This window comes from Acanthochromis polyacanthus, chromosome 7 (assembly GCF_021347895.1).
Source record: "Acanthochromis polyacanthus isolate Apoly-LR-REF ecotype Palm Island chromosome 7, KAUST_Apoly_ChrSc, whole genome shotgun sequence".
Classification (NCBI taxonomy): domain Eukaryota; kingdom Metazoa; phylum Chordata; class Actinopteri; family Pomacentridae; genus Acanthochromis; species Acanthochromis polyacanthus.
Genome location: NC_067119.1, coordinates 7,047,648 through 7,060,716, shown reverse-complemented (window position 1 = coordinate 7,060,716; position 13,069 = coordinate 7,047,648). Strand labels below are relative to the sequence as shown.

The following is a 13,069-nucleotide window of genomic DNA, read 5'->3' as shown; positions in this document are numbered from 1 at the left end:
CTTTTTAGACAACAATAGTCAGAAACTCATTTCTTTTACAGTTTTTTTGAATGAGACTTTGTGGATTTTACCACCCCGGATATAAACTGATTTGTGTTTTTCTTGGAGACCTTAATTATTATGAGAGAGAAGTGCAGGAAATGATTTTAAGCTGATGGCTAACTTTCACAACATCCACAGTGATCTGCTTCTCTGCTTTGTAATTTGTCCAGGTGTTGTAGTTTCAGTCCCTCTGGTTCACCTGTTTTGTTAAATCCTTTCACATGCTGCCATCTAGTGGTGCTGCTCATCATCAACACCCACATCAAACGCCTGGCTCTGAATAGATTTAAGTTAGAAATGTTTCACCCACATGTTGCAGAAAGACAAACAGATTTAAGTCTTTCAGTTGCAAAACACTTTCAGCTTTAAATTACAGCTGAAGAGGTTTTTCCAAGCAGCAAATTCAACTAGGAAATTACTTAAGAGACAAAAACTTTCAGAAAAATCGTTTTCATTCAGAGCAGAAAAAGGGAAGACGGTGTTTCCGTCAGAGATTTTCTAAAATCTGCACATTGTTGCTCAACAACACCTCAGCAGTTGTTTATAAATGGAAGGAAGGCATTTATTTTGTCACTTTTCCTCTAAGTTTGTCTAAAACTCAAGAGATACAACTATAAATCTCATTTTATTTACACTATTTGACAGTGATCGAATGAAACTAAGTATGTGTACTAAAGTACTGCACTCCACCGCATTTTAAGAAGGAAGTATTGTACTTTATTACTGCACTTCTAACTTTATAAATTAAGATTTTTGGACACAAAACACACACAGGGCTTGTAAAACATGATTAATAATAGAATAAATTACACAAATAAAGCTGAAACTGAAGGTCAGTTTAAAGAAATTAATGAAAAACCAAATGCTTAAACACTTAATTTAAAAAAAAATACTCCCTTTTTTGTTGCACACCACTAAAATATTCACATTACTGAACACATAATGAGGATTTATAACAATATAACAATTTTACAGTTGACTGAATTTATTCTTTATGCTTCATGATTCTTTTTTTTCAGTATTTTAAAGTGTTTTTACTTCAGAATGTGAATATTTCTGACACTACTGGGATTTAATTTAAACATGTGGAGGGTTTTGCCCCTAGAAGGCATATATTTAGTGAAATAAATTAAATTATTTTGACATAATTAACTTCGTGACTGTTTTGAATCATTTGTCATTCACAAAGTTAAAATATTGGACCTTTTCTTGCTGTCAGATTAAGCAGGAACACCTGTCACCTTAAATTTAACACTTTCGACCTATTTTAATGCAACATAACACTTCTATCGATCAAATAACTATTGTAGTTGTTGAGTTTATAATTAAGTTGTTGCAGCACACATAACAAGCTTTCAAAAACAATGACACGCGCTGTTTCTTTCCTATTATATATAATTTTTTGGTAAACCTACACTGACTTCCTCCTGAAAGAGACAATACTCCTCTTTTATAGCTGCAGACTGCCATCTAGTGGACAAAATGAGAATATCAGGTTTCTAATCTTGAGGCCTTTAATATATAATGTGGGACACTTGAATGTGGTAAAATTCACCTTTATTTTTATTGATTGATTTATTCTTCTCCACAAAGAAGCAGGAACAAGTGAAACTAAGATTCCTTTAAAGAAATACTCTGCATGGAAATGTTCTACTATATGTTAGAAAAAGTCCCAATATGGGTTTTACTGTTGAAATAAAGAGAGAAGTGTTGAACAAAAGTAATTGTCTATTCTATGTTCAAAAGTTCAAAAATATTTAGTTCAAATGCATTTGTGACATTAGTGTGATTCAAATTCAACAGTGAGAGAAAAAGCTTAAATTTAAGTTTTTCTGAAATAATTTAATTTAGGATTTCTTCTCTCCATCTCCAGATTAAACATCCTAATTGACACCTACTATCACTAAATCACTGTGTATATAAATGAATGAATGGTTTGTAAACAGCTTTGAGTCCTCATGAAGCAGATAAATGTAAAAACAGTGGATGCGACTTGTCGGACAGCTGTAGGAAAACGTCCTCCTGTTTGTTGCACATTATCCAGCAGAGGTCGAGGTGTCAGAGCCCCTCAGACAGAGACAAATGCTGTCCCGCCTGGTTTTGTATTCAGCCGCATGTGTTGTCGGTCCATCAGAGGCTAATTAACATAACAGGATCCCCAGTGATCCCACACTGCTCTTCTGTCTATACACAGCTCCTGTTACACTTTACGGCCGACACAGCGGGACACTTCCAACAAGATGCTGTTGTTTCAATCAAGCCCAAAAGTAAACTGGACGCCGTGTGAGAAAGCGTCTGTCTTTCTCAGGTTGTTTCCATTAAAATGCATCAACTATTATCAGTCAAAGCTTCTGTGCAGATCAGTTTCTGCAGATTTCACTACAGATAAACACTGAGGGATAAATACAGACTTTTAGAAGTGCATACTGTTAGATATTTTAGTGTTTTTAGCTTAACATGTGTTTTAATTTAATGCAAAACACTTGTTTCATGTGATGTCTATCGTTAGATTTATTCAGTTTGTGCACGTCTGTGTCATGCTGGATTGAATCTTCATAGTTTTTTGTTGTGTGTGTGGTTGGTTTTGAAAGAGAACAGAACCAAAACGGTGTAGAAAAAATGTTGCATAGACACATCCCTTGGACATATAAAAACGCTGCTAAAAGATCACTAGAAATTTACTATTGGTTATTATAGATCCAAAATGCGTTTTCAGACTTTTTTTTAACATTTAAATATTTTTTTCCTTTCTATATCCAAATAGAATCCTTCTGAATATCCACAAATGGAACAAATGTGACAAATCTGTTTATGTCTGAGTTATTTTAAGAGCTCCATAAATAAACATGTGAACTCTTTTAGAAGACTTTACAAACCAGCAACACCTGGAATGCCTGAAATCCATTCCAGGATCTAAAAAAAAACTACTATAGCAGTAGTTAAGTATACTCAACGACTCAAAGATTCCCCAACCACAAAAGTTAACCTGTTCAAGGATTCCTGGAAAGGTGCTGTCCTTCATAAGAGCCCCTGAAAGCTCAGTCGGAGCTCCTCGAGGATCCCTAAATCCCTGCAAATACCCATAAAATGTCATCGATAATGTCTTCAATCATTCCTGGGAGCATCTCAGGGATCATTGGACCACTGAAACTCCTGAAATATTAATGCCTTTAAAGGTCCCTGAACCGTCTTCCAGGATCTCTATCTATCCTAATTCAAGGACCTCAAAATCCCTTCACTATATCTGGAATTCATTCAAGGATCCCACAAATTCTCCGCCCCTTCTAAGACAACTGAAACGTCTTACTGGAATGTCAAAGGTCAAATATTTTCAGACTTGCTGCAAAATCTTTTAGATTTCCTGCAAACACCTCTAAAGGGTGTGATAGTGGAGCCTGAAATCTATTTAAGGACCCCTGGAGAATCACTACAAACCCATGGATCCTCTCAAGCCTTTGGAAATGTACCTCTAGATCCACTGGAACCTCTTTTATTAACTCCCTGAAACCTGGAGCTTTATAACAGATGTCTAGAATACTTTCAAAGGACTTCATAATTCATGATAGATCTCTTCAGTATATTAAGAAGTCATTCAAGGATCCAAGAAATTTCCAAGACCCCTTCAAACACACCTGAAACTCCTTGCTGGTACTTCAAAGGTCAGAGATTTAAAAGCTTTTCCCCGGAAAATCCTCATGGGTCCCTGGATCCCCCGAAAGACCTTTGGAAGGAACTTACGGTTGCAGATATTCTCTTTCAGACATCCAATTCATTCAAGGATTCCCTACAAAGTCGCATGAAATTCCCTTTCTGCAATTTCAAGGATCAAAAATGTCAAGACTTTTCACTGCAAAATCTTCACCTGGAAACTCTCAAAGTCTTGAAAATTCTCCTTTTTTAACTCCCAGGAACCTGCAACTATACAACAGATGGCTGGAATTATTCAAGGACCGAAAAAAAGTCCAAAGAAAAACTACTTCCTGGAATTCCTTGGAATATTTTAAGGTTCCCTGCAAACATCTCTGTAAGGTTGCACTAATGGAGCCTGGAATCTATTTAAGGATCCTCATTGGCCACTCAAGCCCTTGAAATTTCACTTTCAGATTCACTCTTTCATTAACTCCCTGAAACCTGGAACTTTAGAACAGATGCCTGGAATTCCTCCAAGAGACCCTGACAAAAAAAGAAGCCCTCTGGAAACCCATTCAAGGGCCCCTGGAGGCCCTCCTGCCCCGCACCGCTTGTGTGCAACGATCCCGCCGACACAGACAACACATTTCACCTGGAGGGTCCAGCAGATCCTCCTGTCCGACCGTCCAGGCTGCCCGCGGCATCAAAGCATTCCTGAAGTGGAAACGGCAGCCCGGGGTGGCAGCTCGTAACCTCCGTAATAAATTAGGGCCAAGTGGCAAATAGGGCTGCACCTGCAGGCCTGACGTCTTCACCTCCAACACATGGAGGAGCCGTTAAGAGCTGGTGTCCTCATCTGGAGGGGGAAAAAGAGAAGAAACCCACGAGGAAAGGTGAATTTTAGCAGATTAAAGCAACGATTCTGCATTAAATCCGTGCGTAAAAATGTGGAACAGTGCGTAAAAATAGTTAATGAGAAATGACGAAAGGAATGTATTGTCATTAAAATATTAGAGATGTAAAATTGAAATATGACACAAAACACACTCCTGCACAAGTTAACGTTGTTGGATTAGAGAAAGGAAATAAAACACACCTCTGCTTCCAGAATATCTCCAAAATATCGCGTTAAAAAGATACAAAGGGTGTAAAGAAAAAGCCATATTCTAAACAAAGACCGCATGCGTCGAGCCTGAAAGGATTATTACAGTATTATTTTATTAATTAGAGAAAACAAAACGATAAGAAATGTTTAAAAACACGCTTGACTTCATGGGTTAAATGTAAACCGCAGCGCAGGAACTGGTGCGCTGACGGAGCTTTAAACCTCACATCGGTGGATTTCACGTGAAAGCTCCGAAACGTAATTTTAAGAAATGCAGGACAAAAAATACAATACATCGCTGACACACGGCCTCTCCTTCTCCTTTTAACTTTCAAAGCTCTCTTCATTAATTTCACATTACAGACAAAAGGCCTGTGAAGTGTGCATTGTCTCACTGCCAGTTCCCGTGGAAGGCAGTCCACGCTGAGTAAATGTTACACGTCTTTTTTTGTCTTTGTGTCAGAAATCTGCCAACAAAGAGTCAAACTTAGAAAGTGGTCGACAGTGTTGTTTTTCTAAAAATAACACAAGAGTCCTCGGTTACACCCAGCTGTGAAAAGAAACGTGCAACCACCGAAGTAACTCCAAGATAAACTGGATTTAATCAGAACTAATAATAAAGGTCATTATAAGCATTAAAGAAAGAGGAGAAACATGCATGATTAAGGCTTAAGAAAAGGCATAAACTAGGATTTAATGTGTTTCAGATTAGACATGATACTATTTAGGATTTTTTTAAAGGTTGTGAATTAAAGTTATTTTTTATATTTCAGGTTTTAAGTGAGATTGAGGTGTGCTGTGTGTGTGTGTGGGATCAGATAAAGGTTAAGGCTGGGTTTCACTTCACTCTTGTTTTGTGTATCTGCATGCTGACATAGTGATTTTCCCCTTCCAGGTGTGATTGTTGTGAAAACACGATAATAATCCTGTTATTTCTGCCAGCAGGACAGACTGTAACAACCTGCTTCGCTGCTTTGTCACAGTTTAAACCATGACAGAGAGCCTACATTATATGTGTTTATTAATCATTGTGATATTCTAATGGGAACTGTTAATAATATACCCTCACTGTTGACTTTTTGAGGTGCATTTTGCAACCTGCAGGTTTTAATCTGTTATCTGTGTTTTTAAGTGAAATATCGTCAACAAAATTTTAATTAATTTAAGAAAAAATGAGCTGGTTTATATAAAAATTGACCTAAAATGGAGGAAATGGTAATATCTGTATCTTAAGCTGAAAGATTTCTTGTCCCCATAAATTAATTTAGCATTTTTGTGAGACATCTTGTGAACTAAATTTAAAATAACTTCCGAATAAATATGTTTGGTTATGTAAAAACTGGCCATAAAAGGGTGAAATGTGTGCGTTTTTGTCTTCATCTGAAGGATTAGTTGTGTCTTTGCTATCTGTATTTTTGTACAACATCTTGTGACAAAAATCAGAATTCATTTAGGAAGAAATATGTTAGATTATATGGACACTGACTTGAAAAGGCAATTTGTGAGCTAAAATATTACTTGCAGTTGATCATTCTGTAGAACAAGAAAACTTGTGAATTTTAAAATAAGAATAATGTCATAATAAATATGTCTGTATATAAAAACTGATCAGAAAAAGCCATTACATGTATATGTTATGTCCTCAGCTGAAAGATTAGTTGTGTAAGAAAATTCTCTTGCATAGACTACTGATATTTTTGTACGTAAGGTCTTGTTTAGTTGCCAACTTATGCCATACCAAGACGTACATATTTATTGTAATATTAGAAAGAATGTCTTGCTTTTAAATCAGTAAAAGCGACCATATTTTTTTTGTTTCTGTTTATATGCCAGCTAAGGCATAACCTTTTGTCACCTACAATATGCTAATTATAGCTGATTTTTCTGCTGCTTCAGATATCAAAAAATAACATATTAGAAAAAGCCAGAGTGTTCCCCAGCTGTAAACTAAACAGAAATATTATGTCTAATTATATTTTATCCATAAAAATAGACAGAAACTGAAGCGGGGTTACAGGAAGTGTCAGTTACACAAGCTAGCTTTGATTAGCTAGGCTAATTAGCTATTGTGACACAAAAACAGCGTTTCACTCCACAAACTGACAAAGCTGCTAATATATTTAGTTAAATTAGTGCTCTGTAGCTAAACTGATAGCACCTAGTAACGTTTCTACTTGTTAAATACCTTCTCCAGTTGATTTTAGACGTGAAAAATACACAAGAAAGTAATCAAATTACTGTTAGCCATTACCGCTTATGACGGGGGAGGACCCCGCCCACTTGCAACGGCTCGTAATCCTATTAGCCGGAGCGTGTTTGTCGGCAGCCAATCAGCGGGCTCGGAGCGCAGCCCGCAGCGGTTCATAGCAACGTCTTGGTGAGTTTGATCCTCAGAGGAAAGTTTGAAGCTTCACGGTGACTCTCATCCATCCGCTCAATTAACGGCTAATTACCGGCTGGACTGTGGAGCGAGTGGATCATCCATCACCGCACTAACGACACGGTCACCGCTTTAACACTCTGCTGGATCCCCGGAGGTAAAACGAACTTTGCTTTTAGTGTTTTCGCTGCTGCAGATTCAGTATTGAGGCTTTTCACTTTCACGATAATAGTTAAATACTCAGAAGCATGCTATGGCACAGTTAATGCACGAAATAACTAATTAAATGCCACCTGAGAAGACATAGTTAAATATTGGGCTAGTCTAATTTGTTTTATATAGAGAGCTGATGTGATAAATATAATAAATAAAATATCATAATAACCCTCATTGATGTGATTTAGTATATTTCAGGCTTCCAGCAATGTACGTTTATTTGTTCATTTGTAGGCTACAGAATTAAATGAACGTTCTTAGTAGTTTAATATTCTATATAATCTTGAATAAACTGTAATTATTATAATCAAATGCATCTGTCAAGGCTGCACATTTTAGGACTGTGTGAGTAAAATGTTCTCTGTTGCTAGATTTAATTAGGATTTTCCTCTTTCTGTTTGTATTTTGGCTACATCTTTGCATGTTTAGACGACTTTAAATGAAAATATCAAGCGTTTTTGCACCTGTACAAATGTAAACTAAAATAAAAATATATCCACATTGGTTATTGGATGTTAGTGAAAGAATCATAATGTAATTTATTATTATTTTATTACTGAAGAGGTTGTTTTATAGTATATTCCATTTGAGTTTAATTAAAATAATTCCTGAATCTTAAATTTGGAGATGTTTTGGTCCATTGACGCTGAACCAGTGAGTGATTTGGATTATTTTCTTTAAAGTGCACTTGCAGCTCTAATAATTAATATTTTTCCGCAGATACAAAGTGGGTGTGAAGCCGGTGCAGGACTCGGGCAGACATGTCAGACAGCACCGGGTGCGAGTTTGAGATCGACGTGGAGAGTTTGGAGACGGAGAGCGACGACCTGGCGGACTCCTGCAGCCGCCCCGGCTCTGCTCCGCTCGGCCCGGCCGCCTCCGAGTACGACGGGGACGGCGCGAAGGTCGACGATAGGCCGGGACCCAGCGGCGGCTTGTGCTCCGGAGACCAGAGGAAGTTGAGCCGGACGCCAAAGTGCGCCCGGTGCCGCAACCACGGCGTGGTGTCCTGCCTGAAGGGCCACAAGCGCTTCTGCCGCTGGAGGGACTGCCAGTGCGCAAACTGCCTGCTGGTGGTGGAGCGGCAGCGGGTGATGGCGGCTCAGGTGGCCCTGAGGAGGCAGCAGGCGACGGAGGTAGGCCGGCAGGGAGAGTGGGTGTCTGTGCAGTGCGCTTTTTAGCAGCTTGGAGTGTTGCGTCCGTGCGCTTTTACGCAGCAAAAGTTAATTCACTCGAGTCTAAACAAACATCAAATCCCGTCAAGGAGCCTGAGCTGCTCAAATTTGAGTTTGCATTAAGAAGCAGGGAGGATTTCCAGGTTCCGTGTTGATCCGTAAGGCATTGTTGTTGACTTTGTGAATCCAGCGGCTCAGTGGCTGCCATATTTTAGCTGAGAGGGAAACGCACGCCAGACGTGTTTTAAAGCACTTCAACATCCTCTCAGGTGGCGGAGCTGTAAATTATCTGGTTGTTGTCTTTAGTTCTGGCACCTCCAGCAGCACTTGAAATGTTTGGCCTCACAGTGACATGGAAGCTGACTGCTGCTTGTTTTTGGTTCCATTTCATTTAAGTATTTGTTTGTCTGAGCTGCTTTTACATCTAAAAACGCTGAAATATCTGCAGAAATATGACGTTTGTGAACAGGCTCTTAAGATATTTAGAAAATCTCAGTGGAGAATCCAAAGCGGCTGAGCTGACAACAGCTCCTGATGTTCCAAATGACCTGAGTGCAAACAAATTATCAGCTTTGATTTGTGGTTGCATGGCTTCACATTATGTTCTGGATTCATCTGACACAGTTACACGCCCTAGAAAATCCTTTTCTGCTTTACTGTGCTGGTTTTTGCAAAATCAAGCGTTACTTTTAAAATTGTTCTCCAAGAAACTGAAACTTTCTGCTCCTGAAATGGGCCTAGTTTTAAGGTTTATTTTTATGTAGTTGGATAAATGAAAAGGCCTTTTGTGTGCATTTTAACAGTATATCTGCTTGTTAATTTCAGTCAGAGGAGCCTTTATGGGTTATTGATGTTTTACAACTATACTAAAAATGCATCCAAATTAAAGCTCATCTGCACAGTTTAACCAGCTTATTTCATTCTAAACAACAAAATATCTCACTCCTTTGAGGCAAAATTGCAACTATTTTGTCCGTTACGTGCAAATAATTGAGAATTTTGCTGTAAATATCCCAGCTGCTGTGTTTTACAGATGATACCAGATGTTTGTTTTGCTGTTTGAATCAGTCCGTCTGTATTCAGGGTGTGTCAGATGTTGTTTGTGCTTGTTTCTTGGCTGACGTTTTATGACATATTCTTGTCAAATTCAAACAATTCAAAGAGATGCAGTCAGGATTAAGTGTTTAAATGTTGAAAATGGCATGCAAAGGTCATTTCTGTGTCTTTAAAATGCCAAGAAATGTGCGTATTAAACATATTTAACTGTAAATTAATCAGTAGCTCTACAGTAACTGGAGCTAAGCACAGTGATTCGGCTTTGAGCTATTCAACAACAGATTTTATAACCGTAGTAACATCAGAAAAGCGTATAATGACCCATATTTCCTTGGATTATTATTATTAAGATGTCGGTTCATATTATCCAAACACACACACGACTTGGACCTCAGCTGTGACAAATCAGACTTTACATGAGAACCAAGAAAAACATCCTGACAGCATGTTTAAAGTATGTTCTCTTCTCTCCATTTTTCTTAGGATAAGAAAGGACTATCTGGGAAACAAATTCCAGCCGAGAGGAGGACGATATATCAGCGACACATTCGGCCGTCCACCATGCTCGCCAAAAGCATCCTCGAAGGTAACAAGGCAGCAGATCTGACCAAAACAAACATGTTTCTGATGTTTTCCAGCTTGCCCTGACTCTGATGAAACTTTCTCTTCTGTGTTAGATTTCCATCTTTCTTTCTTTAACACCAAAACAGCGATAAGGTCTTGCTAACATCTGCAAGCTGTAAACCTTTTGGCATGCGACAAATTGACTAATTCTGCTCTGTTCAAACACACAGTATGACTAATATCTCTTAAAGTAAAAGTAAAAGTCGTCCTTTTCTCCAGTGGTGTGAATGTCTCTGCAGGCATGCTTGGCATCACCTATAATTCAAAACACATTAAATGTCATAAAACGTGAATCAAATGTTGGTTTTTTTCTGCATCAGGATACCGTCCGGTGCCGTCTGATCCGTTCCTGGCGACCAACCCGTCCCTCCCCCCGCCGCTGAGCGATCGCATGAGGAAGAGAAGAGCCTTCGCCGACAAGGAGCTGGAAACCATCATGCTGGAGCGCGAGTACAAAGAGCGAGAGCTGATGGAGAACAGCCAGGCGGCCCCTGGATCGCTGCTCTTCCCCAACAGCATGGTCCACCACGCCGCAGAGTACAACTCCTACAAGACGGCCTACTCGCCCGCCGCTCAGGTGGAGCCGCAGCCCAAAGAGCTGTGCAGCTTCCTGGGTCCAAACTGCCTGGATCTGGGCATGCAGTACCCGTCCGGCTCGGCCAACGTGGAGCTCATCTCCTCCAACGTCAGCGTGGCGACAACCTACCGCCATTATCCGCTGCAGCCGTCCCGAGGCGGCTTCATGATGTGGCCCCGTGGCGCCGCCAACCTGGGCGATGCTCTGCTCTACCAGCAGTGTCTGTTCAATGCCACGGCGGTGCAGAACATGAAGCCGGGCGCCGTCTGGGAGCCCAAAGTGATGCCCGCAGAGAGCCAGCCGCCTGAACAGGAGGCGGCTCTGGCTGCTAAACTGGAGGGATCCCGAGCCGCCATGCTGCAGGATTCTTCGGACCCTCAGCGGGCCGATCCCAAACCTCTCGGTGCCACACATGCGGGGCCCAGGGAGTGCTCGGCCTTCTCTCCGCCTAAGAGGAGCTTTGGACAGTCCTTCCCCAGCAACCCACATTCTCAAAACTCCAGCCAAGTCCAGAACAAGCCGAGCAAGGACAAGCTTTCCATGAAACTCAACTCCTTTCACTCCCTTATCCAGCACTCGCTGAGTGAAAAAGCCGGCGGCGGGTCCGGGCCAGAGCTCCGAGCTCCGTACTGCAAAGAGCTCTTAGAGGAGGCCGCCCGCAAGTTCAGGGAGGGCTCTGCCAAGGACATCCAGGCTGTAAAGATCACAGACAGATACGCCAAAGACTTCCTGTCCAAACCTGTGGGGACCAAGATGGCATCCAGCGAGTCTTTGTCCTTCTCTGTGGAGGCCATACTGAAGCGACCGACGCCCGCCATGAGCCGAGCATTCCATTAACGTCCACTAAGTGTCTTTTCTTGCACTATAAACGTCAGGTTCGTCTCAGAAAGAGATCAACTCTAGTTGTGGTTTTGGGGTCAATATGGAAAAACACAGGCACTGCTTTAGAAAGTAGACCAGTTTGACTTTTTTTTGTTCTCAGTGTAATATTTATGTACAGTATATTATATTTTCCATGTGCATGTTTTAATAACTTTATTGTGTAGAGTATTTAAACATTATCCCGATGTTTTCCTCATGTCAATAAACTTTAAAAGATTGAACTCTTTCCATAAAAGGTCTCCCATTTCATTTTATGCTCAAGTTATGACACATTTAACTGCGAGCAGGTTTTTGTTTAGGTCAGCAGTTAGTCTGCACCGACTCATAAATGACTGTGGTTGCAGGTTGGTGCTTATTAAAAACTGGAAAACCAAACAGGCGGTTTCAGATCTGATCCCAAACTACATATAAAAACATGCAGAAAACACTTTTGTTACAATATGATTAATTTAGCAAAAAACAAATATGCTGCAAATATTTTTGTATCCTGTTTTTCATGTTCCAATATTAAAAATGTTGTTAAATATGTTCTCTAGAGATGTTCTATCATCTCGGGCACTTTGAAGTTTTTGTGCATATTAAATGTTTTAAAAATACAGTGCAATTTTGACTGACATTTCAAAATAAGATCAGCAGATGCTAGATAATTCCCTAAACATAGGCCATATTAAATATCATGACATAATTATATATTAAATATGCCATATCTCATGCACAGAAATATTGCATTTTTAAAAAAAGTAAAATTAAGTTGCATATTTTAGTTCTGCAAATATAATAGTGGCTAAAATTTGATTTATTGCATATTAATTTAGGGGAATTGTACTGCAACTTTACTTTGAAAATCCAGTATAATTTTAGAAATATTTTAAATAAATGCAGCACAGTTATATCTTTGATCTAATTTAAGCATCTTTATAATTTATTGGGGCACTAAATTAAGTTGCAGTGTCTTCATAGTAACTGTTCAACAATTCATTAAGTTGTTTCAAGTAAATGTCATAAGGAATCTGTTGCAAAACAAGCTACAGCTGCAAAGACAGGCTCAATAAAAATGATTAAAAGAATATTCCAGGATTGTTCTTTATGACAGTCTTTTTGCATAAACACAAATCACACAAAGAAAACACATAAGTGAAGTGTGGATGTGGACTAACTGTGCTGAAATGTGATATCGGCCCATAAATCTGAGAGCAGCATCATCTCATCCGTTCAAGATGCGTTTCTCCACTCATTCCTTTCCAGTTACGGCCTCTCAGAGTGTGTGTTTCTCTCTCTCTCTCTCTCTCTCTCTCTCTCTCTCTCTCTCTCTCTCTCTCTCTCTCTCTCTCTCTCTCTCTCTCTCTCTCTCTCTCTCTCTCTCTGTGTGTGTGTGTTGAAAG

The 13,069-nt window shown here is 39.6% G+C and overlaps 1 protein-coding gene across 1 annotated transcript; it reads left to right on the top strand.

Annotated features, from left to right (window-relative positions):
* The first annotated feature begins 8,102 nt into the window (after positions 1 to 8,102).
* Positions 8,103 to 11,855, top strand: dmrt2a (doublesex and mab-3 related transcription factor 2a). The gene is made up of 3 exons (XM_022195039.2): positions 8,103 to 8,509; positions 10,088 to 10,190; positions 10,549 to 11,855. Exons 1-3 carry the CDS (start codon positions 8,135 to 8,137, stop codon positions 11,640 to 11,642), a joined length of 1,572 nt encoding a protein of 523 aa, XP_022050731.2. The 5' UTR covers positions 8,103 to 8,134; the 3' UTR covers positions 11,643 to 11,855.
* Positions 11,856 to 13,069: the final 1,214 nt, after the last annotated feature.

What these genes read in the sequence shown, in the direction of transcription:
- dmrt2a (XM_022195039.2), top strand. Translation starts at nt 8,135, where the DNA reads ATGTCAGACAGCACCGGGTGCGAGTTTGAGATCGACGTGGAGAGTTTG. An exon ending in GGAGGCAGCAGGCGACGGAG is followed by an intron (nt 8,510 to 10,087) that starts GTAGGCCGGCAG and finishes CATTTTTCTTAG; the next exon opens with GATAAGAAAGGACTATCTGG. An exon ending in CGCCAAAAGCATCCTCGAAG is followed by an intron (nt 10,191 to 10,548) that starts GTAACAAGGCAG and finishes TTTCTGCATCAG; the next exon opens with GATACCGTCCGGTGCCGTCT.